This window comes from Leiobunum rupestre, chromosome 6 (assembly GCF_980474605.1).
Source record: "Leiobunum rupestre chromosome 6, qqLeiRupe1.1.hap1, whole genome shotgun sequence".
Classification (NCBI taxonomy): domain Eukaryota; kingdom Metazoa; phylum Arthropoda; class Arachnida; order Opiliones; family Sclerosomatidae; genus Leiobunum; species Leiobunum rupestre.
In genome coordinates, this window is record NC_143389.1 from 26,641,706 (window position 1) to 26,669,180 (window position 27,475).

General features: G+C 33.4%; 2 protein-coding genes across 2 annotated transcripts; one reads left to right on the forward strand and one right to left on the reverse strand.

The window, feature by feature from the left end:
- Positions 1-3,847: 3,847 nt before the first annotated feature.
- On the reverse strand, positions 3,848-5,073 carry LOC149940530 (uncharacterized). Its single transcript, XM_090178072.1, has 5 exons — positions 4,807-5,073; positions 4,667-4,743; positions 4,463-4,599; positions 4,209-4,404; positions 3,848-4,143 (listed from the first exon to the last, which is right to left on the reverse strand). Exons 1-5 carry the CDS (start codon positions 4,955-4,957, stop codon positions 3,997-3,999), a joined length of 708 nt encoding a protein of 235 aa, XP_090034198.1. The 5' UTR covers positions 4,958-5,073; the 3' UTR covers positions 3,848-3,996.
- A 3,961-nt stretch (positions 5,074-9,034) lies between these two features.
- LOC149940531 (uncharacterized) lies at positions 9,035-15,467 on the forward strand. The gene is made up of 4 exons (XM_090178654.1): positions 9,035-9,088; positions 12,795-13,238; positions 13,882-14,175; positions 15,284-15,467. Exons 2-4 carry the CDS (start codon positions 12,801-12,803, stop codon positions 15,359-15,361), a joined length of 810 nt encoding a protein of 269 aa, XP_090034780.1. The 5' UTR covers positions 9,035-9,088; positions 12,795-12,800; the 3' UTR covers positions 15,362-15,467.
- The last annotated feature ends 12,008 nt before the right edge of the window (positions 15,468-27,475 follow it).

The following is a 27,475-nucleotide window of genomic DNA, read 5'->3' on the forward strand; positions in this document are numbered from 1 at the left end:
CTCTAGATACAATGTAATAAAACTCCAACTTTTGTAACCTAAAATTCTAGTTATTAAACGACTTAATATAGTTAAACTGCCTGATCGATTACTCAACTCCAGACACAACAGAAATATATTAACTGTAGCCGCATGGAAGCAATAAAACCAACGATAATTATCTATCAGCTAATTTTAAAACCCTAAATTGACACCTTTAAATTTTTTTTGACTTAACTTGAATTAAAAACTTATAAATTAAGTATTATTTTATGTGAAACACCCGTGATTATTAATAATGGTTATATGTGGAACTGTGCCTTTATCATTTTAGTTTCCAGCCATTATCTAGTAAGTGAAGATTTATTTCAATTCGTCATGATTCGCAAGAATAAAGTATTCCGTACAAGACGTTAAGCATTTATTCAATTTGATAGGTTTTTTTTGGATTTTATTTGTTAAACCGAAATCCCCCTTCTGTCTATGCGACTGAATATATATAAATAAATCTCATACAAATTTAGCGTCGTGCGGCTTGAGCCCCGTCAATAATTTAAGAAACCCAACCGCTATAACTTCATTATTTTAATTGTAAGAATGAATTTCAGATAATAGAATAACAAACCATTCGCGCTATAGCGCGTGCATATTGCTGTTATTATGTGAGGTATATTTGGACGGCCATTTTCTAAGATGGCGATTTCTCTTAAGCGGCTGATTGGGGGAAAGTCGCACCTCCTGAAAAAGCGCCTCTATTTCTTTAGAAATCCCGAGTTTCGTAAAAATAACTTTGTAACCTTAGATAAACTCAGTATTATCTTTTTGAAAGACAAAGAAACTTAAAAAATGCCACAGGCACACCTAGTCCAAAAGGGCTTTTACCTCTTCCGCCATTGTTGAATCTGTTTTTTTTTTATAACCTTACCAGCGTTTTATACCAAGCGCTTACTCAACGATATTAATTCACCAAGGCGAGAAAATTCAATTTTCGTAACTGGTTGAATCAAATCAGAGAGGGGGTCGCGTAAAAGGAAAAAGGATAGGGATAAATTCGAATTCAGAATGGAAACATTAGCAGGTAATCAATCACAATTTTTTTCATTTGAGGCAAACATTTAAACAAAATAGCCAAAACTCTCGTTATTGTTTGGCAACAACTAATATGATTAGGAACTCAAGTAAATACTACAACGGGGGACATTCAAAAACATACTAACCATAGATTCATTAAATAGTTCTAGTCTTACGATTCGCCATTGGCAAGGGTCAAACTATAATTGGGCTCAATTGGGAGATTCCAAACCAAATATACACTAAATAACAGTTAAGTTATCTGAACCGAATAAGTAATTACGATAGATCAGATATTAAAATATACGCACTTTACGCTCAGATTTAATCAGATCAGTTCATATGGGACAAAATACAAACCGGATAGATTAACTCCGGAACTAATCTGAATTCATGGTAATCCGACAGATTGTTGAGCGGGTTTCAGATGCCTCACAGTTAATAATAAAAACATATTACTAATTTTACTATGGGGCAAAACACTAACGAAAATGGTAATCTTAGTAATTTAAAAATTCGAAACGGTGTGAAACTCTCAACCTCGGGGAAACCAGTTTTGACCTTTCTTCGTATTATTGCGAGGAAAACTACGTTGTTTTCTAAGAATGTTTATTTACATTTTTAATGGCTAAGTTATTTTAATGCTGTATACCGAGCGCGGCTTCTTCATGCACTCCTCACATTTTCCCCTCTTCTGAACATCTATCATGGCGGAATACTTCGACGGAGAACCTCATTTAGGAATTTATTTTGGCTTAGAGGAAGGCAGGGATTTTGTTTATATTTTATTTCAAGAGAACTGTTCTATGATCTGTATAACTTATATTTAATTCTTAATTGAAGTTATTTACGTTAAGTTTAATATACTTTAACTAAAACCATTCCTTCCTTTTAGAATTTAAATTCAAATTAGGCATGGTCAACTGTCGGAATTATAAAAGGTTTATTATTAAAAATGACATAAATTAGTGGTGTAGTCGGGCCAGGGCGCGCGCCGGGCGTCGCCCTGCTGCGCACCGCCCCGCCTTGGTTTTTCCATTTTTCCAGGGCACGCCCTGCCTCTTTTTTTCAACTTGCCAGGGCGCGCCTTGCTTCTATTTCGTTAATCATTTTTCTCGAATAAAGGGTGTGTGAATTTATTATAAATTTTGGCCGCAGGAAAATAGCATAACAATTTCAAAAAGTTACCTAGATACGGCCAGCTTCTATCACGCTAAAAATCGAAGTTGGACGTACATTTATAGCGGCCGGTAGAAACAACTTCGATTACGCGCGAAATCGAAGTTGGCCGTACCCAGGTAGTGCCCATAGAAATAGAAATTAGACTAGAAGCACTGCCCTTTCCGCCAATCCCAAGGGAAACAGGCGAGCTAGAAGGCTGACATTAGGGTGGAATCGCGATGTACGCGCCATCTGACAAACGCATTAATATTTTGCGTCTAAAAGCATATCCGCAAAAATGGTTAAAAATTGCGCTATTTCACATTGTAAAGAGAGATCTGGGAAAGAAATAAAATTCTCATTTCATAAGTATGTAATATTATAGTAAATATTTTATAATAATCTCGCAATAAGATATTTTTATTACACTAAGATTTCCTCTGAGAAATGCTGGATTACTAGGAAAATGGGTTTTAGCGGCAAATCGCGAAAATTGGACTCCATCTTCAATTACTTAATCATATGACTTTGTGTGTAGTAAACATTTTCTGCCGGATGAAATTTACTTTCAAAATGGAAGGCACCATTTGAAAGCAAATGCTGTACCCACACAATTAAAAATTACCCTATACATTCTGAAATAAAAATCTAACTGAAATATCAATAATTTCTTTATTAAAACAAGAATTTGAAAGAGCTCCCAAAAATATCTATTCCAGAACAAAGCATATTTACATCTTCTAGAGTATGCCAATTTATTGATTTTAGTAATTGTTATTTAGTTTCCCTATTTATCAGAGGTTATTTCAGAAAACTTACGGAAAAAGTGAACTACCGGAAACCACTCAATTTGACTTGACTAATACTGATGATAGTTTAAAAGACACTGAAACGAAGATTTTGGAATCTCATGTAGGCATATTTTAAACCACACTGAAATAATTAAAATTTAGTTAAACTGTGATGATTTGTGGTATTTCAGACTTACAATGATTGCGCAAAGTTAACGTGTGACTTTAAGGGTGACATGGTAGATATAGTAGATTCTTGAGATTTTTATGATTTTCCTAAAGCTGTTTAAATAACTTAATATAATGTCAGATAAATAAATAAAAGTTTTTAATACGTTGCCTACGATCTGTTCTATGTTATTCCACGTGACCATATTTACTTATTTAGTTTAAATTGTTTCTATGAGATGGTGCGACTATCGCGATTCCACTCTGATGGCAGCCTTCTAGTTGGTACGTCCCCGCTCAATCCAATCGTGCTTCTAGTCTAATTTCTATTTCTATGGTAGTGCCCCGGTTCTTTTTGTTTTAGGACTATACCACTTATTAAATATACACGTAGAACAACAATATGGACAAAACGAGGTTTTCCATAGTTAGATTTCTTAAAGGGGTTGAATTCTTGGGTTATGTCAAGAGTGAATAAGTTTTTTTTAATTGAAGGCGGTTTTACCAACTTAATTTAAAGGTTGATAATGTGCAATGTAGTTAGGAATCAAGCGGAAGACATAATGGTTTTAAGGTTCTACTTTTCAAAAGAATTGAAATAAGTGGGGTCTTTAACAACGCTCGAACACAATTTAATAAAACATATTTCGGAACAATTACGACTTAATTAATTTTAATTAAAACCTAAAATTACTTTAAAAAGTGACCATTAAATTTACTATTAATTTGATAGCTGATTCTGCACGTCGGCTTGTGGTTCGTTCTCAGAGTAGCTCGTTTCTTCCGTGGCTGGAGGTCTATTTCGATCCTAGAGTGATCCTAGTTATCATAACATACCAACGGTAGAATGTTCGATACATACCAATGACTTCATCTTGTATCTGATCTTTTGTAAGCGTGCATTAAAATAAGATCTACTTTCCTCGTATCGCGCACGGCACAAACGATACAACGGTTCAATATAACAAAGTTCCTGGGAAGATATAATTACCATCAAGATGAGTTGTCTCATATCCCGTACGAAAGACCATTCCTTACCACAGCTAACGTAAACGGAGCTAACGTGCTCAACATATCCCACAAGCACTGAACTTTCTCATTCATCACCACGGCCCCAGCAGATACGACATTGAGAAGTTTGAATGTCTGAATTTTCGTAAGACCGTACAACATCCACCCGTAGCAAACTTCAATAAGATTGCACTGACACACACGGCACCATTCTTCGGGGCTCCTGATTAATGAAACCAATTATACTTCGCGAAATCGTTCTATATTAATTAGGAACTTACGTGATGCTGTGCCAGATTCCCAGAGCATATTGGCAGAGAGCGTTAATTGAAGGTTCGACCCTTTGGTATATCATCCGAGGATATTGGAGAGCTATTTCGTACAGGTCATGGCCCAAGGAGAGCAGTCTTTTCCAGGCCTGCGATCAAATAGTGAAATACCCCTATTAAAATGTTTAAAACCTGATACTGGAACTGTTCATTTACCTGGTACAATGGCAATGTAACCAACGGGTTAACCGTTTCGACGAACTCCAATACTCGCGACGCATGAACATCAATAACTGAAACTTAATCAAATAGTTTTAAGAAAATTACGAAATAGAAGAAGAGTTGTAGATACTTACGTGGTTTCTCTAATAGCTGAAGCATCGGTTGCGCTTTTACTTTCAATAAATTGACACATCTTTCCCCCAGAAGCAACAGTGGCAACAAAGAAGTCCAAGAAGCTCTCACTTTTCCGTAAGCAACAATAATTTTACTTAAAACCCAAGACATTACCGGGAATCCACTCTCAACTTAGTTATGAATCGACTTCCAGATTGCTGAACGTCTTCTGATTTCTCCATTACGAATTCAATAAACTTCGCCGATTTTCTATCACACAATAGCTTTCATAATTATCGGGGGAATTCTGCAGACTTTCCTAGGAAAGTTGTGACACGCCTTCTTTCTTTCAACTTTCTTCTGGAGATTTCATTGGGCGCGAAATCACATGTCGCATTACGTCCCCAGGGACCGTACAAATGCGACCCTTTCGCTCCGATGGGTTGTCGTTACGTCATAGAATGACACCACGTGATTGTGAGGCAATAATCGCAATCTATTCGACTCCGAAGGACCAAGTTCAGTTCAGTTCCACAGCCAGATTCAGCGGGCCCGTGGTTAAGAGTTCTCATAGGCTGAAGTGGTCGTGACGTATGCCTATTGTAATTGGCTTCAGAAAATTGAAGGGGGAAAGATTTCCCCCGGGAATTTGCCGTTATCTCTGACGCAATTCCGGGGAAAAGAACTTTTAGCTTGGAGGCGCCTTCTATCTTTGAGCGCGAAAACTAACATCATGAAAATTCGAACGGAAGTGAGTTTATCAAAAGGTCACGGTCAACCGGAAAGAGTGCTGAAGGTCACTTTAAATTTCAAAATGGCGTGTGAAGCTGTGGAAAAGGTCCCCCGAACGTGTGTGCTAGTGTCGTGTATAATTTGTAAAAATGTCGATAAAAGTTATATGTAAACCGTAATTTACACGATCTGGACGTTGAAAAATTAGGTATGGAGTGCAAATTTTTACGAAGAAGGTATATTTGAAGGTTTAAGGTTACTCGAAGTCGTGCATTGGTGTAGGCCTGTAACCCTTGCCTTATTTTAATCAAATTAAGATCCTTTTTTGCAAGCCGAAGAGGTTTCATCTGCAAAAGTAAGTAACTTGTTATAACGTTTAATTCTTAGACTAATTAAGTACTTTTAGATATCATTCGTGACAATGTACAGCGATTCGATTCCAAAAATATGTATGAACATTTTCATGTTGAAAAGTATTTTTATTTTAACATTTGTAATAATGGTACTAAAATATAGAAGGTAGCTTGATGGTTTGGGTTTCATACAATGGCGTCATCTCATTCGCTATGGAAGAAAGAAGAGGAAGATTTTTTAGAAGTAATGGTAAAAAAGTTCATCTTCTAATAATAATAATTACACATTTTAAGACTTCTTTCTTGCAGAGTTACAATAATTGACTTTTTGCGTGTCAATATCAAATCCTCCGCAGTAAATATTAACAAATATGTATAAGAGAGGCGACTTATTCGGCATTTTCTTTGGTGCACAATGTTTTAGAAAATAACCAATTTTTTTATTTTAGGAGTTGATATCGTGATTTTTGTCGAGAATTGGTTCAAGTCTTCGATACGGATATTTTTAAACTTATTTTATCAAAAACAAGGCAGAAGGCGCCACTTAAATATTGGTTATAATAGTATTGTAAATTTTTAAAATCGGTATAGGTTAAATTACGATATCGGCTAACATTTATTTCTGTAATATTGCGGACAATTAAATTAATTGAACCCTTAATACTATGTTGAGGTGAAATATAACTAATTTACATATATGTTGGTTGCATTTGGTTCTGTTGGTAGAAAATTCTTAATTCTGCAAATTTTTCAAAAACCAATGTTTTGGCAATTAGGCTTAAAAAAATTCACAATATTACATAAGTATGTATTTTGGTAACGCAGCCCGGTGTAGTGTATCTCTTGTAAAACGTTCGCATATGAATAGGTAATGTCATACTTAAATAAATCTTATAGACGTAGGATATTATCAATTAAGTCACCGAAGAGAAAGCATATTTAAGTTGATGTTAAATATATCCCAATTTATCTGACCCCGATAAAAACCTTTCCCGCTGTTAAATCGGTAGCATTAAAGTTTTTCAGTTTATTACTGATATTTTACGATGAATAACGTTAAGAAACTAAAAGCTGAACATTGCTTGAAAAAACGTAACTCTTGGTTCTTGCAAAATCTTATCAGTTAAGAGTCAAAAAATACACTTCATATATTTTTAAAATACTAATTGACATTTTAGATCTTCGTTGATTAATAGCAATATATATTATTTTTAAAGGACATTCTAATAAAAATAATTCCAAATAATGATTATGTAAATAAACAGAGTTCAGCTGGTCATTTCTTTTATCTTAATGCTTTATAATCACATTCTGGACGAATTGCGAAAATTCAAACAATACTTAATACTATTTTACCAATTGAACAAGCCATAAGAATCTCCAGTTAATTGAGCCTCACCATCCATAAAATATGACTGGGAGCTATTGACACTCCTTACTCTAAAGAGCCTTTCGGTTAATTAAATTGTAGTGTCAATGGAGATTGAAACATTTATATCAATTGTAGCCCCAAGGAATTCCATTCCAATAACCTTGACATGGTTGCAACAGTTGAACGAATCGTAGATACTTTTAGAGCTCTGAACTGGCAAGTTTGCACCTTTACTTGCTTTATTGCTGTAAACAAGAAAAACTATTTTTGAAGGGCAGCTCTTAACAAGGTTGTCCTTTACCGTCATTTGTTGAAATATGTATCTTCAAAGGAGCATGAGAAGTGGTCACTCTTTGAAAATGGTGAGACCAACAGGGACTGTAAGAAGAAAATTTGTTACTTTTTCACATAGAGTTACGAAAAAGATGGACATCATACTTAAGCTCTTTGTATAACGTGACATATTCTGTCTCGAAGCGTGTCAAGTTTTGATAGAATCAACAATGAAGTTGTTGGGTAATCACAAACCATCAAGCCACCTTCTAAATTTTGGGACCATTATTACAAAAGTTAAAATAAAAATTATTCTCAACATGAAAATGTTCGTACCAGCTCTTCGTGTATTTAGTAAATTCCATTCTTATCCATATCGCAGTACCTTGTCACGAACGATATCTAAAAGTACTTAATTAGTCTAAGAATTAAACGTTATAACAAGTGTACTTCTCTTACTTTTGCAGATGAAACCTCTTCGGCTTGCAAAAAAGGATCTTAATTTGTTTAAAATAAGGCAAGGGTTACAGGCCTACACTAATGCACGACTTCCAGTAACCTGAAACCTTCAAATATACCTTCTTCGTAAAAATTTGCACTCCATACCTAATTTTTCAACGTCCAGATCGTGTAAATGACGGTTTACATATAACTTTTATCGACATTTATACAAATTATCAACGACACTAGCACACACGTTCGGGGGACCTTTTCCACAGCTTCACACGCCATTTTGAAATTTAAAGTGACCTTCAGCACTCTTTCCGGTTGACCGTGACCTTTTGATAAACTCACTTCCGTTCGAATTTTCATGATGTTAGCTTTCGCACTCAAAGATAGAAGGCGCCTCCAAGCTAAAAGTTCTTTTCCCCGGAATTGCGTCAGAGATAACGGCAAATTCCGAGGGGAAATCTTTCCCCATTCAATTTTCTGTAGCCAATTACAATAGGCATACGTCACGACCACTTCAGCCTGTGATAACTCTTAACCACGGGCCCGCTGAATCTGGCTGCGGAACTGAACTGAACTTGGTCCTTCGGAGTCGAATAGATGGCGATTATTGCCTCACAATCACGTGGTGTCATTCTATGACGTAACGACAACCAATCGGAGCGAAGGGGTCGAATTTGTACGGTCCCTGTGGACGTAATGCGACATGTGATTTCGCACCCAATGAAATCTCAAGACGAAAGTTGAAAGAAAGAAGGCGTGTCACAACTTTCCTAGGAAAGTCTGCAGATTTCCCCCGATTGTTCTAATGAAACATATCTATTTATAGGCCTTGAAATGTTTTTTTAACGTAGCCTTTAGATTTTCTATTAATCCCAAAAAAGTTCCAAAGTTCACATAATAACGCGAGGAATACGTCTTTTAAAAAAAAATAAATTATATTGAACCAAAAAATCAAACTATTTAATTATACTTATGTACCTGTTATTTTACTTTTAAAAATATATGCAGCCCTAAGACTACGAGTCAGTCAACGAATTTATAAACGTTCAACGGTATTCATCTTCACACTGTCAAGGCGCTGTACCATACGGAAGTTTCGCAATATTTGGCAAAATAAAGGTATGCTGCGTTCAACGTTTATTAATTCCCCCAGAAGTTTGTTATTTATTTATTTTTGTAAGATATTTATTTGATAGTTGTAATTTGATTTTAAAGAGGTCAACATCGCGGATATATGACTTTTTATTACATAAGGCTTGCTGTGTTGCCATTCGATCCTCCTATTTTTCTGGTTTTCTCGCCTTTGCTGTGCAGAAATTTAAATTATTTGTTATCTGTAAGAGAAAACTATTCGCCATATAAAATGTTCGTTATTGTTCAATCGTATCTACATTTTGCTAGACATTTTTAAAAAGGTATGTTACTTAAACCTACTTTTATCTGATTCTGAAAATAACCGGAACTATTAATTTTACGCGTGCAAAGCAAAGGTTGTGATATATTTTTCAAGGGCCAAATGTTTGGAACACTAAGTTTGGTTAAATTCTTAACTAGATTGTTAAACCATATTATTATCCTTTAAAAAATGGTAGTGGCACTGCTGTTATTCTTTATTAAATTACGTCATTACTTGTGTGCAACCTATAATGTCAAATAATCCAAATCTATCTATTGTCAATAGAGAAATTAAGCACTTACTTGTAAATATTAAAAAAGTGTATCTTTTTTAATTTTTAGAAATTGTGTGGTTCAAATTTGGGACCCAACAAACGAGCCAAAATAAGATAAGGGGGTGTGAGTAGTCGTTTTAGGCAATCGCATGGGGTATAGAGTACGAATTTTTTTTCATCGGGTATTCGAATTCGAGTCGAGTAATATTGAAGTCGAGTCGAGTAATATTGAAGTCGAGTCGAGTAATATTGAAGTCGAGTCGAGTAATATTGAAGTCGAGTCGAGTAATATTGAAGTCGAGTCGAGTAATATTGAAGTCGAGTCGAGTAATATTGAAGTCGAGTCGAGTAATATTGAAGTCGAGTCGAGTAATATTGAAGTCGAGTCGAGTAATATTGAAGTCGAGTCGAGTAATATTGAAGTCGAGTCGAGTAATATTGAAGTCGAGTCGAGTAATATTGAAGTCGAGTCGAGTAATATTGAAGTCGAGTCGAGTAATATTGAAGTCGAGTCGAGTAATATTGAAGTCGAGTCGAGTAATATTGAAGTCGAGTCGAGTAATATTGAAGTCGAGTCGAGTAATATTGAAGTCGAGTCGAGTAATATTGAAGTCGAGTCGAGTAATATTGAAGTCGAGTCGAGTAATATTGAAGTCGAGTCGAGTAATATTGAAGTCGAGTCGAGTAATATTGAAGTCGAGTCGAGTAATATTGAAGTCGAGTCGAGTAATATTGAAGTCGAGTCGAGTAATATTGAAGTCGAGTCGAGTAATATTGAAGTCGAGTCGAGTAATATTGAAGTCGAGTCGAGTAATATTGAAGTCGAGTCGAGTAATATTGAAGTCGAGTCGAGTAATATTGAAGTCGAGTCGAGTAATATTGAAGTCGAGTCGAGTAATATTGAAGTCGAGTCGAGTAATATTGAAGTCGAGTCGAGTAATATTGAAGTCGAGTCGAGTAATATTGAAGTCGAGTCGAGTAATATTGAAGTCGAGTCGAGTAATATTGAAGTCGAGTCGAGTAATATTGAAGTCGAGTCGAGTAATATTGAAGTCGAGTCGAGTAATATTGAAGTCGAGTCGAGTAATATTGAAGTCGAGTCGAGTAATATTGAAGTCGAGTCGAGTAATATTGAAGTCGAGTCGAGTAATATTGAAGTCGAGTCGAGTAATATTGAAGTCGAGTCGAGTAATATTGAAGTCGAGTCGAGTAATATTGAAGTCGAGTCGAGTAATATTGAAGTCGAGTCGAGTAATATTGAAGTCGAGTCGAGTAATATTGAAGTCGAGTCGAGTAATATTGAAGTCGAGTCGAGTAATATTGAAGTCGAGTCGAGTAATATTGAAGTCGAGTCGAGTAATATTGAAGTCGAGTCGAGTAATATTGAAGTCGAGTCGAGTAATATTGAAGTCGAGTCGAGTAATATTGAAGTCGAGTCGAGTAATATTGAAGTCGAGTCGAGTAATATTGAAGTCGAGTCGAGTAATATTGAAGTCGAGTCGAGTAATATTGAAGTCGAGTCGAGTAATATTGAAGTCGAGTCGAGTAATATTGAAGTCGAGTCGAGTAATATTGAAGTCGAGTCGAGTAATATTGAAGTCGAGTCGAGTAATATTGAAGTCGAGTCGAGTAATATTGAAGTCGAGTCGAGTAATATTGAAGTCGAGTCGAGTAATATTGAAGTCGAGTCGAGTAATATTGAAGTCGAGTCGAGTAATATTGAAGTCGAGTCGAGTAATATTGAAGTCGAGTCGAGTAATATTGAAGTCGAGTCGAGTAATATTGAAGTCGAGTCGAGTAATATTGAAGTCGAGTCGAGTAATATTGAAGTCGAGTCGAGTAATATTGAAGTCGAGTCGAGTAATATTGAAGTCGAGTCGAGTAATATTGAAGTCGAGTCGAGTAATATTGAAGTCGAGTCGAGTAATATTGAAGTCGAGTCGAGTAATATTGAAGTCGAGTCGAGTAATATTGAAGTCGAGTCGAGTAATATTGAAGTCGAGTCGAGTAATATTGAAGTCGAGTCGAGTAATATTGAAGTCGAGTCGAGTAATATTGAAGTCGAGTCGAGTAATATTGAAGTCGAGTCGAGTAATATTGAAGTCGAGTCGAGTAATATTGAAGTCGAGTCGAGTAATATTGAAGTCGAGTCGAGTAATATTGAAGTCGAGTCGAGTAATATTGAAGTCGAGTCGAGTAATATTGAAGTCGAGTCGAGTAATATTGAAGTCGAGTCGAGTAATATTGAAGTCGAGTCGAGTAATATTGAAGTCGAGTCGAGTAATATTGAAGTCGAGTCGAGTAATATTGAAGTCGAGTCGAGTAATATTGAAGTCGAGTCGAGTAATATTGAAGTCGAGTCGAGTAATATTGAAGTCGAGTCGAGTAATATTGAAGTCGAGTCGAGTAATATTGAAGTCGAGTCGAGTAATATTGAAGTCGAGTCGAGTAATATTGAAGTCGAGTCGAGTAATATTGAAGTCGAGTCGAGTAATATTGAAGTCGAGTCGAGTAATATTGAAGTCGAGTCGAGTAATATTGAAGTCGAGTCGAGTAATATTGAAGTCGAGTCGAGTAATATTGAAGTCGAGTCGAGTAATATTGAAGTCGAGTCGAGTAATATTGAAGTCGAGTCGAGTAATATTGAAGTCGAGTCGAGTAATATTGAAGTCGAGTCGAGTAATATTGAAGTCGAGTCGAGTAATATCGACATCCGAACTCGTGAAGAAACATCAAAGTGCCACTCCAAACCAAAACTTAATAATATTGTTCGGACAAAAACCACCATGATCCATCACCAAGATCATTCAAAGAATTTGTTGTTTGTACGTCTTGTAGGTACCGTTTATTATTTCCACCACAAAAAGTTGCAAAAACCCCTCTTTGAACTTAGAGCAGCTTATTCGAGTAATCGCGGATCCGACTATGCAACTTTTTGGTACTCGATAATCGACGAGTATTTTCGAATTACTTATTCAAGGTCGAGGTCGAGTACTCGACCTCAAAAAATACCGAGTATTCGATGATGTTCGAGTACTCACACAGCCCTAAAAATAGTTCACTCACTGTTTCGAGACCAGGCTCATAAACTTGTTGTTACGCTTACTTTTAACTGACATAATAATAATAATACGAATAATCTTTTTCTCCTAAAGGGTATTATGCCTGTAATAAAAATTTGTCAAAACGTGATTGGAAGAGTTATATTACAGAACAAACTAAATTACTGTAATGTCATTGAATCTTTGAATATTTTTAAATCACGATTAAATGAATTTGGGAGGAACTTGGCTGGAAGACTGGAATATATGCTTGATGAAATTTTATTGTGGTTCTTTTCAACTTCGAACGTGACTGCAGAAGTTACGAAAATAAATTATTATTCAGTTGTCGTTATGAATTTCATGACTACTTATCCACAGAGAGTTTACCGAAAGTTTTTAGCCAACGCTGGTGATATCAGGATGAAAGCTGTGAACTCTGTTAAGAGAACAAGAGTTTTCACAATCATTGAAACTCTGGAGCTAATAAAACAACAGTCATCGGAATGGCAAAGACTCATTCCATCCCAGCCGCTTATTTTTCGAACTCAAATACTCGTAAGTTACATCACTGTTCGTGTCTTTGTATATTTACCTTGTCAGTTTTGTATCACAACGTGCAATAGAAATCTAGGTACGAGGAATGAGCATATTGAGGTTTTTTGCGCTTACAATTGCAAAATTTACAAAGTACCTTTAATTCGCGCACGCTGTTGCATTGTTACGTGGTTGTTTTGATTCGTGATTGTCAAGAAAGTTCCTAACATGGAGACATGAGAGATTTCCATCGCTCAACCACGAGTTCGAATTGGAACTGAAAAGTCCTTTAAGGGATTCACTTCGTTATCTCTAAAAAACACGTATAGGGCAAAAACTAAATACGTAGCTGATTCTACTTTAACAAGCGTGACGCTATTGAAGTCCAAAGCAGCTTCCCGTCAAAATAAAGTAGCGAGTTACTTTAGCTATTCCGATTTCTAAACATAACACCCTGTCGTCGTGTCGTTAAAATGCTAATCCGGAGTACCTGAAAGTCCATTATTCGAACGAAAACAGTATAACATTAACTAATAGAATGCAGTCCATTGGTGGTTCTTATTAACTTAACCATAACTTATACCATGCAAGTTAGATCGTTTAACTTTACAGTCTTGACGCTCAAGGCAAGGTTTAAAAAAGTGTATTATATCCGTTTGTATAGGTTGTTAGTGAACACGGTGGAATTCAAGGACATGAGGTCATAAACAACATTATTTTATGCCTTGGGTCCGCTACTGCCTCTCTGAAGATAACGCCATGGCCATCGTGGAAACGTCAAGTAACCAAGTTTACCGCAACTTCTTCCGTTCTGTCGCTAGTTTCATCTTCAAATCTTGGAACAGTCGGAGATTTGAACTTTAATTTCAAAGCGAGTTTCAGCGTCATAAATCCTATAACAATGATACCTCTAGTATTCGATCAAGTTCGAATCAGTTCGTTTAAAATTGGATATCTTGTGAGTTTAACTTTATACTTACTTTTATAATTTACGCTATTGATAATTTCTTTTGTTATATGTTGGAACTGTATACTAACAATACGGACTGTAATGTATACAAGAGAGATTTCATGTATTTATACCTCTTGAACCTGAGTTTTTAAGCTACGACTCTTATGCAATTTAGGATAGGATAACCACTTAAAGACTGTTGAGTACGAAATTGACTACAAATTATATCTTAGAACCAAATTCTGTGCACAGTAGTTGAAATTTACGAGGTGTTATATGTAACGTATACTTACATGTTACACTATTATCAATACTGGAACATATGAGCCAAAGCCCAACCGGAAATTACTTTATTTGTACATTGTTTTGTTATTATTGGTGCTGTGCACAAGCCCCAACCGGCAACCCCTTTACCTACTTTGCTCACTTAGTCACTTTTAGAGTAGAAATGACAACACAGATGAGAGCTAAAAATGGGATTTTACAAACAACCTCTATTAATTAGCTTAACTAAAAGTATTTGCAATATACGTGTTGTAATAACTGAAGAAATCTTTACATCATCCCGTTTGAGATAGATAGATAGATAATAATAATAATCAGCTAGGCTAATACCCAAGGCACCACCTTAGCTTAAGTCATCGAGCGACTTTTAATGCCTGTAAACAGGTGGCCGGGTTACAATGCGTAGGAGGGTCGTGGTGGTAAGCCCTTCATGCCACGCGAGCCAACAGCTACCTACATTTACTTTTACCGTTAACCTCTAAACGTTTTTATGGAAAGGGGAAACCGAAGACCCCAGGGGAAACCCCTTTTAACCAATGGAGAGAGAGCTTGCAAACTCAATTAATGCAGAAGGAGTGGTTTCGAGTTTTCACCCAAGGAAAGTCAGTAGGCTAAAATTCCCTTACCATATATTGTGAAGACTCACTTCCCGTACGTCTTAACGCCGTCTGTTTCGGCCCTTAAGCTTATGACGAAGAGGAAATGCAACTTCACAAGATAGGGAGAAGGGAATTTTCACCTACTGACTTTCACTGGGTGAAAACTCGAAACCACTCCTTCCGCATTAATCGGAATATTTCTCATGAGTTACTATGATAATTATTTTTAGGTACGAAGTTCAATTTACAACCACTTGGAAGGCACTGAACAAGATGTACAAATTGAAGAACTATTAACTGTGAAATGATAATTATTTTTTCTTACCAATATGTTTTTGGCAATTTTGAACGTTGGCGTTTCATTGTGTTTTAATTAGTTTCACTTCTGTTATATGAGCTAATGTTTACCGTAATTTTAATATAATTAATTTAATTAAATTTTACAAGAGCGATGTGATTTAATGAAACCTCATTCCAAGACATAATAAATTTTTCTCCATCTCTCCCCAATGGCATATTTATAAATGTCAATGATCAAACCAAGTGAATCTTTTAGCCCTACTTTGGCGTAGCGAGGGGTGGGGCGGAGGGGCGGACCGCCCCGGGAGCCACCATTAGGAGGGCGGCAAAATTGCCCCTTTTTACAAGGATGATTTTGGCACGTTCATCCCTTCTACTTCGCCTCTCTTCCTATCCTCCTTGGAATTATGATTCCGCCCCGGGCGACAATAGCCCACGCTACGCCACTGTTTGGCTAGGCTGCTCCACGTCTTAATTCGAAATAATCTCAATTAAATCAGGCCCTCAACTCGATTCAATTTACACACAGCTCATAATATGTGTGTAAATTCGAGAACATATTATGTTCTCAATATTTGGAAAAATGAAGTTTGGACTCCTTTTAAGGAACCATTTTGTTTCAAAAAAAGTTCAAAGAAACATTTCGTAAAGTGATTCTAAAAAATTTGGATAAAGTTAGAATTATCAAGTCTTCTCTCCTTCGAATTCCACCCTCTTGGTTTCAATTTTCAATAATCACCTTGCATCTCTAAAGACCAATTTATTCCTTAATTCTAGCCGCTGATAAATTTAACTTTTACATAAGTAGTCATAAAAATAACAAAAAATAATATTGTTTTCAGTGGCGTAGCCAAGTGGAGTTTAACAAGCAACCCCCAAAGACTTTCTGTGAAGTGCATGTCGGGCATCTTGCGTGAACCGAGGAGAGTGATATCCCGGAGACAAGACAACGTAGCGGCGGACATTGAAACCAAGCGATAAGTAGGAAATTTCCACTCCCCCCCCCCCAGCCAATAAAACGAAGAGTAGAATTCTTTGAATAAAGGTGTAATCATTCGTATTGTTCAAGGAAAGGTTAAAAACAGGTCCCCACGAGAGCTTATTCCACTTCGTATGTTTATACAGTTAGGATTGTTATTTTCGTTCGTATTTACCCGTGTATTATCTTTTGGAGTGTTATTTCGTGTTCAGGTTTAATGGTCACCAGTTTAGTAGTAGTGTAGAAGTATTTTTGATTGTAGTATTTATTTAGTGTTAGTGTATAAATGGTTTTGCTCCGCTTATTCGAGTCCAAGATGGCCAAATGTATTAATACCGGGACCGATCGTATGGAAAATCGTAAGAAAGAAGTTTAATAAATCTATGGTCAAGAGTATATTATTATTAGGCTTAAATCCCCCCTCCCCAACCCAACTGATAATATTTTGAGTAATGAAAATAACAGTAGTCGTGGTGGACGAGACGCAAGTATTCCCCTAAATATAAAGAGAAGATAATAGTGTTGTAAGTCGGAAAATTTTCCGCGGAAAAATAAAAAAAGTTTTCATTCCGTGATTAGTCTAAAATATTGTTTGCAAATTGAAATAAAGCGGTATTTTCACCTCATTTTTTCGAATCTGAAAGTAAAACTAAACCTCTAGACTAGTTTAAACTGATTAACAATGTAACGCTATCAATGTTTTGTAGTATGGTTACTGATATTAGACATTTCAAATTTTTACCTCTCCGAGGGGACAAAGTCCCCTAGGAGGGGTTATACAACGACCGTGTCTGTCTGTGGGTGGGTCTGTCAGGACTGCGAACGCGTTCGCATTTTCGGTGCAAAGTGTAATCACTGCGTACGCAGTTTCTCAAAGGGTTGGCAAAACCACCGTGTGACGGTGAGCGTTAACGGATGCATTTGCGGTTTGGTTTGGATGGTGTTTTTTCGCTCATCGTCGTGACGGTTTGGTGTATTACGTTTTTGTAATGTTTATGCGTAGGTTGTGAGTGTTGAATTTGTTGTGTTTGTGTTCTGATGGTTGTGCATGTTGAGTCTGTTGTGTTTATATGGGCGTTTTCTCTCCAACTTCTTCTTAATGACTTTGGGACGGACCGAGTGCTGAGTGTAATGCTACCTCTCAACGTCCAATGGCAGGCTTTCCACCAGTTGTACACGGTATTCGTCTTAGTATCAATTTGCGATCGCATCGGGCGGGATTTGAACCCGAGACCTCCTGATTGACCGGCGGACGTTCTACCACAGAACCACCGACACTTGTTACGCCTTATTGAAAATTAGACCTTCAGCTTTATCGGAAGCGTATTTAATAGAGTACGAAATTTTGGTTTAATTGAAATAGAATTGAAATTGAAATTATTGCATCGAAGAAATTCTAATTTAGCGTTTCTCTATTGATTAAAAACAAATGCGCCACCCAGGTTTCGAACCCAGACCATTCGGCTTGGCAGTCGAGCGCTCTACCACAGAACCACCGATAGCTGCTTAGATTCACTGAAATTAAGACAGGCATCGTAAGCATAATAGGTAATAAAGTCTTTTTTTATTAATGAATTTATGAAGGCCTAATCTGGTATTTTTTAAAGGTTAAATCTTGTTTTAGCGCAGTCAGCTGAGATTAGAGAGTTAAAGGGTAGACCCTGTGGGTGGTCCACTTTCTTAACGACCTATATATAGTTATGTTAATTCAAAGGAGATAATTTAACGTTAATTGCTTTAAGAGCTGGCGGTTAGTCAAGTGGCTCTCTGTGCTTTGTTGATGGTAAGGTTTTTGCTTCTTGTAAATACATTTGGTGGGGATATTTGGATATCTACGATTTCTAACGCAGTCAATGATTTCTTGGGTGTGCGAGTCATTATATGATATTGGAAATTGGACGGCATTGGTCTTTTTCATGTGGTATGCGTCACAACGTCAACAGGAAGTGAACGAGTCGTCCACTACCAGATATCTACGGTATCTTCATCAAGGGCGAGTTTTGAAATAAAATGAGCGTTAAAGATGCGGCAAGTATTTCGTAAGCGAGTAATTCCAAAAAGCCTCTGTAGATATTTCTTTCATTAAAATTTGCTTCGTATTATATTTAACTGATAAACTTGTTCTGTAAAAGGGTTTAATTCAATTGTGCATTGTTATAGTACGTCTAACTTACTGTTGTAACTACTTAACTTATGATATTCTGAATAAATTAAAATTGGTCGTTTCGTCTCAATTATTTTAATTATAATTAAAATTTTATACCGGGCGGGATAGAAATGGGTTAATATTTTTAACAAATAACTCTAAATTGCGGAGATATATCTTTAAGGGTTATCTCGAGAAATTAATACCACTAGGGACAATTCTTCCGAGGAGAGGTATATTTTGGCTTGCCAACTTGTTATTTTTCCGATTTGCGGAAAATTTTCCGCAATTCGGAAACTTTTCTGGAAAATTTTTCGCATTTTGTTTTTCCGGAAAATTAACAAGACTAGAAGATAATATTTTCCCCCATTTTGTTTATTTGTTGTATAGCATTTTTTTATTGTTTGTTGATAAAGATTTTGTGATTGATTAAACACAAAGGAGCCGGCAGTAGTGGCGTACTCCTGTAATCCCACGCGTCTTGGAAGCAGAGTTTGTGGATGGCCGTGTGAGGACGACCACCAATCCCCACACGGGTGGTCGGAATACTTCCGCCACGGCTGTCCCCCCCCCTGCCCCCCCCAAAAAAGGGGTTTCCATTCTGAAGTCGAATCTCTCCTCTTTCCTAGTAGAAGGAAAGTGAGGGTGTGGCATCGATCCCGGGTTCGGGTTTGGGTTCGGGATCGAAATCCGGGATTTAAGGGATGAAATGGGGGTAAAATCGTCGAAAAGTCAATGTATTTAGGGTATTTCTCGCGACGATTTGTTTTCCCGTATATCAACATATTGTGTCCAGGCCAACTTGTTCATTTATCTACGCTTATCTCGAAAGATACTTGAACGTATATCTTATCAAGTTTTATCGTACGGAATAAGTTGAAATGATGTAAAAATTGATAACCTAGGCGACGCGTGCGCAGATTACCCCGGGGGACGCGGTTAATTTGAATTGAAGTGTTTTGACGTCATGGAATATTCGTTGTTAAAGTAGAATGGAAATATTTTTAAACTTCATTTTAATATCACTGTAGTACGCTTGACACTTGAACCAAACTCACGAGTATTTCTTAAAACGAATATCTCGATCGCGTTTTATCGTACGAAATAAGTGGAAATTATGTAAGTTGTATGATTAATAACCTAGGCAGGAAGATAGCGCGCGCGTGCGCGGATAACCTGGGAGGCGCGGATTGCCCGGGCGCGCGGTTAATTTGAATTTAAAACATGGATTCCCTCTCCGAAATAATTCATGTACCCAAAATTGGACCGCAAGTTTTTTTCTTTTAGGGGAATCTCTATAGGAGTTTAACATTACAATAAAGCTAATAGGTCCAGTTTGGGGTACTTTTGGTCCGAAATGGGGTACATAGGGCCGAAAATGGAGACTTTGGTCGTTTTAAGGGTACTTTAGGTCTATTTTGGTCCATTTTTGGGTACATCAGAAAAGCAGTTGGAAAAACGAAGAGCCTTATTTTTTTTTTCCACCCATCTCCAAACTCCAAAAATTTATTGCTATAATTTATTTATCCCTTCCGTAGGTATAAAATAAGATAAAAACCACTTACCTATATTTTAATTACGGTAAATTAAAAATACTTAATTAGTGTACTAAGTTACGTTTAAAAGAACCTTTTGTAACAATTCCAATATGTAAATATAGGTATAAGGATTGAAAAAATACTTAAAGTGGTTTTACTGATAAACTCTAAAGGAATTTAACTTTAAAGGTATCTTAGATTATTGTTTTTAATTTTATTCAAGTTGAAAACGTATTAAGAGTCCTTCAAAGTACTATAAAAGGATTTTATTTACGAACTTAATTCATATTTTCTTCAAACTTTCAATTCACTTTTATTACTATTTAAATACGGTAAAATATAATTCTTATACACAAATATAGTCAGAAAGATACTATAAAACACTAAAATTAAAATTAAATTAAATTTGTGTGGATAAGATTTGTAAATATCATTTTGAAACTAATAACTTTCACGCTTTATTTAAGTCAAGCCAATAAAAACAATTACCTATATTTTAAATACGGTAAAATATAAATACATTTCCGATATGTAAATAGGTAGAATAACACTATGAAAAGTTCCTTTTTCTTCTTTTAATACGACAACACACAACTCTGATACGCAAATATATAAAGAAAATATAAAAAAAATTTACTCTACGTTCGATACGTTAAAATACATTTCCGATACACAAATATAGATAAAGAAATACTATAAAATGTAAAAAGGTAGAAAAATACTACACATTAACCATTATGAATTTAAACTTACAACATCCTTCACGTATAGAGCATAACATATATGTTCAGAGTTAATTTGTTTCCTCGTTATCTTTATCGCATGTGTTTTAAATAGCGTATGGAATAAGTTAAGAATGTACTGAAATGGTGTATGTTTAAACCTCGTAGAATAAAGAGTAAAACATATGTTCAGAGTCGGCTTGATTACTAAAGCGAATAACACAGAGACGTTTCCGGTGTAGTCACGTAGGAAGAAAAATACTACAACACTCTCTATACTCTACATTCAACACGTTAAAATATACTTCCGAAATGCCAATATAGGTAGTAAAATACTACAAAATCTCTATACTTTACCTTCAATACGTTAAATTACATTCCAATATGTAAATATAGGAGGAAAAATACTACAAAAGCCTCTTTTCTTGGCGTTCAATATGTTAAAAAAGATTTCTGAAATGCAAATGTAGGTAGTAAATACTACAAAATCTCTATACTCTACCTTCAATACGTTAAATTACATTCCAATATGTAAATATAGGTAGTAAATACTACAAAAGCCTCTTTTCTTGGCGTTCAATATGTTAAAATAGATTTCTGAAATACAAATATAGGTAGTAAGTACTACAAAAACCTCTTTTCTTGGCGTTCAATATGTTAAAATAGATTTCTGAAATGCAAATATAGGTAGTAATTACTACAAAAGCCTCTTACTCTACGTTCAATACGTTAAATTAATGATATGCCTCCGATCGAATCGTTCATTTTTTCCTATTTAAATATACGCATTTAAATTAGAATTGCTTCTAGTGTTCGGCAGTCGATTAATTTTTATCCACAAATTTTCCGATTTATTTAAAAAACGTTGGTAAAAAGAATATCATTTTAACTTATTTAATTGTGTTTTTTACCCAACCAAGCAGTTTTTTTTTGAAAAAAAGTGGTATTTATTTAAATAACCAATAGTTAAATAAAAATTGTTAAATGTTTAAATAATCGAAAGTGAACAAGCCTATTTTTTAAATAAAACAAACAGACTTTAGAGTTGATAAGATTTGTAAATATCATTTGAAACTAATAATTTTCACGCTTTATTTAAGTCAAGCAATTACATTTTTAAAAATGAAAGAAGTTAAACAATATAAAAATTTGTAAATATTGTAAATATTTTTAGGTAATAAAGAAATTAAGAAATGTTTTAATTAAAATATCTTTCATTTTCTACTACATTTTTAAAAATGAAAGAAGTTTAACAATATAATTATTCTAATATAATTTCAAAATCAGGTATTATCTAAAGTACAAATGCATAATTTAGTGAAGCAATTCTTATTTAAATACTTTTATTTAATTAATTTGTGTATCTGAAATGTATTTATTGAAAAATAAGTGGGTTTTACTATTTATCACGGTTTTTTATATATATATGTATATATATATATATATATATATATATATATTGGAATTGTTACAAAAGGTTCTTTTAAACGTAACTTAGTACATTAATTTATTTTGGAAGTTCAAAACGTATTAAGAGCCCTTCAGAGTACTATAAAAGGATTTCATTTACAAACTAAATTAATATTTTCTTCAAACTTTCAATTCGTTATAATTTGAATTTAAATGAAAACATCATGGATTATAGGTGCGTAATCTACTATTAGACCGAACGGATTAAAAAATACTTAAAGTAAGTGGTTTTACTGATAAACTAAAGGAATTTAACTTTAAAGGGTATCTTAGATTATTGTTTTTAATAGTATTCAAGTTCAAAACGTATAAAGAGTCCTTCAAAGTAATTTAAAAGAATTTTATTTACGAACTAAATCCATATTTTAGAAGTTAGTTTGTATGAAATACTTACTAATACCTGAAAAATGGACTTTAGAGTTGATAAGATTTGTAAATATCATTTGAAACTAATAATTTTCACGCTTTATTTAAGTCAAGCAATTACATTTTTAAAAATGAAAGAAGTTAAACAATATAAAAATTTGTAAATATTGTAAATATTTTTAGGTAATAAAGAAATTAAGAAATGTTTTAATTACAATATCTTTCATTTTTTACTACATTTTTAAAAATGAAAGAAGTTTAACAATATAATTATTCTAATATAATTTCAATATCAGGTATTATTTAAAGTATAAATGCATAATTTAGTGAAGCAATTCTTATTTAAATACTTTTATTTAATTAATTTGTGTATCTGAAATTTATTAATTGAAAAATAAGTGGGTTTTACTATTTATCACGGTTTTATATATATATATATATATATATATATATAGGAATTGTTACAAAAGGTTCTTTTAAACGTAACTTAGTACATTAATTTATTTTGGAAGCTCAAAACGTATTAAGAGCCCTTCAGAGTACTATAAAAGGATTTCATTTACAAACTAAATTAATATTTTCTTCAAACTTTCAATTCGTTATAATTTGAATTTAAATGAAAACATCATGGATTATAGGTGCGTAATCTACTATTAGACCGAACTAATTAAAAAAAAATACTTAAAGTAAGTGGTTTTACTGATAAACTCTAAAGGAATTTTGGAATTTTCTAGAATAGCAAAGTAAAACTAAAACGTAAACCAAGTTTAAAACGAAACTAATAACTGGGAGAAAGGTTGAAGTAAGTAATTTTTTTTGATTTTTCGTTTTTTAATTTTTGAGTTCCCTATATTATTATAAACTAAATTAAATATAATTTTTGAAAATTTGTGATAAAAGATCTGCTCCTTCGTGTTTTACATATATTTAAAAACTCGAGATTTTAATGAATTGTTTTCAAAGCATGAAAAATATAGCAGATCCTTTGATTTTAATTGTAGTTAGTAGTTACTTAAAAAAAAAAGTCGCTAGCTGACTTGGAGCTGGTGTAGTAAAATTTTAAAAATGTGTATTTTAAATTTTGTTTGTAAAAGTTTTTTTTGAAAAAGTTTAGTATTATAGTTTAAATTTATTAACTAAAATAAAATATAAATTATACATTTGTTTAGTATTTTACTATTGCAAGTAAAATTAATAGTAATTTCAATTACTTTTTTAGTTTTTTTTTTGACAAATATACAAACTATTTAGTTATTTCAAAAACAAATACGTCGAATTATTTGGTATTCGAAATACTATTGGTTAGTTTTTATATCTTTAATTTTATTTTTCAGAACAATTTCTCTTTGTCTAGCTTCTTCTAACTTTAATTTAGATGGCCTTAAAGCCAAGTATTTAACAAATTTTGTAACCAAGTAGATGGAGCTTTAAACAATTTTTCATTCATGTAGTCAAGGAAATGTTCAAATATACGTGTATTTGGTCATTTTGATGGTCAAATAGCCCAGTATGGAACTGCGAGATGATAGTCAGAGATTGAGACGCGGGTGGCGCCCGTGCCCCAGCGTCCGCGCCCTCGCCCTGATGGTGCCCCGAGCCTCCGTCGACGTCTGAAATGTGAAATGGGGCACCGACGGGGCTGGCGCGGACGCTGGGGCACGGGCGCCACCCGCGTCTCAATCTCTGACTATCATCTCGCAGTTCCATACTGGGCTATTTGACCATCAAAATGACCAAATACACGTATATTTGAACATTTCCTTGACTACATGAATGAAAAATTGTTTAAAGCTCCATCTACTTGGTTACAAAATTTGTTAAATACTTGGCTTTAAGGCCATCTAAATTAAAGTTAGAAGAAGCTAGACAAAGATAAATTGTTCTGAAAAATAAAATTAAAGATATAAAAACTAACCAATAGTATTTCGAATACCAAATAATTCGACGTATTTGTTTTTGAAATAACTAAATAGTTTGTATATTTGTCAAAAAAAAAACTAAAAAAGTAATTGAAATTACTATTAATTTTACTTGCAATAGTAAAATACTAAACAAATGTATAATTTATATTTTATTTTATTTAATAAATTTAAACTATAATACTAAACTTTTTCAAAAAAAACTTTTACAAACAAAATTTAAAATACACATTTTTAAAATTTTACTACACCAGCTCCAAGTCAGCTAGCGACTTTTTTTTTAAGTAACTACTAACTACAATTAAAATCAAAGGATCTGCTATATTTTTCATGCTTTGAAAACAATTCATTAAAATCTCGAGTTTTTAAATATATGTAAAACACGAAGGAGCAGATCTTTTATCACAAATTTTCAAAAATTATATTTAATTTAGTTTATAATAATATAGGGAACTCAAAAATTAAAAAACGAAAAATCAAAAAAAATTACTTACTTCAACCTTTCTCCCAGTTATTAGTTTCGTTTTAAACTTGGTTTACGTTTTAGTTTTACTTTGCTATTCTAGAAAATTCCAAAATTCCTTTAGAGTTTATCAGTAAAACCACTTACTTTAAGTATTTTTTTTTTAATTAGTTCGGTCTAATAGTAGATTACGCACCTATAATCCATGATGTTTTCATTTAAATTCAAATTATAACGAATTGAAAGTTTGAAGAAAATATTAATTTAGTTTGTAAATGAAATCCTTTTATAGTACTCTGAAGGGCTCTTAATACGATTTGAACTTCCAAAATAAATTATTGTACTAAGTTACGTTTAAAAGAACCTTTTGTAACAATTCCTATATATATATATAAATTTCAGATACACAAATTAATTAAATAAAAGTATTTAAATAAGAATTGCTTCACTAAATTATGCATTTATACTTTAAATAATACCTGATTTTGAAATTATATTAGAATAATTATATTGTTAAACTTCTTTCATTTTTAAAAATGTAGTAAAAAATGAAAGATATTGTAATTAAAACATTTCTTAATTTCTTTATTACCTAAAAATATTTACAATATTTACAAATTTTTATATTGTTTAACTTCTTTCATTTTTAAAAATGTAATTGCTTGACTTAAATAAAGCGTGAAAATTATTAGTTTCAAATGATATTTACAAATCTTATCAACTCTAAAGTCCATTTTTCAGGTATTAGTAAGTATTTCATACAAACTAACTTCTAAAATATGGATTTAGTTCGTAAATAAAATTCTTTTAAATTACTTTGAAGGACTCTTTATACGTTTTGAACTTGAATACTATTAAAAACAATAATCTAAGATACCCTTTAAAGTTAAATTCCTTTAGTTTATCAGTAAAACCACTTACTTTAAGTATTTTTTAATCCGTTCGGTCTAATAGTAGATTACGCACCTATAATCCATGATGTTTTCATTTAAATTCAAATTATAACGAATTGAAAGTTTGAAGAAAATATTAATTTAGTTTGTAAATGAAATCCTTTTATAGTACTCTGAAGGGCTCTTAATACGTTTTGAACTTCCAAAATAAATTAATGTACTAAGTTACGTTTAAAAGAACCTTTTGTAACAATTCCAATATATATATATATAAAAAACCGTGATAAATAGTAAAACCCACTTATTTTTCAATAAATACATTTCAGATACACAAATTAATTAAATAAAAGTATTTAAATAAGAATTGCTTCACTAAATTATGCATTTGTACTTTAGATAATACCTGATTTTGAAATTATATTAGAATAATTATATTGTTAAACTTCTTTCATTTTTAAAAATGTAGTAGAAAATGAAATATATTTTAATTAAAACATTTCTTAATTTCTTTATTACCTAAAAATATTTACAATATTTACAAATTTTTATATTGTTTAACTTCTTTCATTTTTAAAAATGTAATTGCTTGACTTAAATAAAGCGTGAAAATTATTAGTTTCAAATGATATTTACAAATCTTATCAACTCTAAAGTCTGTTTGTTTTATTTAAAAAATAGGCTTGTTCACTTTCGATTATTTAAACATTTAACAATTTTTATTTAACTATTGGTTATTTAAATAAATACCACTTTTATTCAAATAAATGCTTGGTTGGGTAAAAAACACAATTAAATAAGTTAAAATGATATTCTTTTTACCAACGTTTTTTAAATAAATCGGAAAATTTGTGGATAAAAATTAATCGACTGCCGAACACTAGAAGCAATTCTAATTTAAATGCGTATATTTAAATAGGAAAAAATGAACGATTCGATCGGAGGCATATCATTAATTTAACGTATTGAACGTAGAGTAAGAGGCTTTTGTAGTAATTACTACCTATATTTGCATTTCAGAAATCTATTTTAACATATTGAACGCCAAGAAAAGAGGCTTTTGTAGTACTTACTACCTATATTTGCATTTCAGAAATCTATTTTAACATATTGAACGCCAAGAAAAGAGGCTTTTGTAGTATTTACTACCTATATTTACATATTGGAATGTAATTTAACGTATTGAAGGTAGAGTATAGAGATTTTGTAGTATTTACTACCTACATTTGCATTTCAGAAATCTTTTTTAACATATTGAACGCCAAGAAAAGAGGCCTTTGTAGTATTTTTCCTCCTATATTTACATATTGGAATGTAATTTAACGTATTGAAGGTAAAGTATAGAGATTTTGTAGTATTTTACTACCTATATTGGCATTTCGGAAGTTTATTTTAACGTGTTGAATGTAGAGTATAGAGAGTGTTGTAGTATTTTTCTTCCTACGTGACTACACCGGAAACGTCTCTGTGTTATTCGCTTTAGTAATCAAGCCGACTCTGAACATATGTTTTACTCTTTATTCTACGAGGTTTAAACATACACCATTTCAGTACATTCTTAACTTATTCCATACGCTATTTAAAACACATGCGATAAAGATAACGAGGAAACAAATTAACTCTGAACAT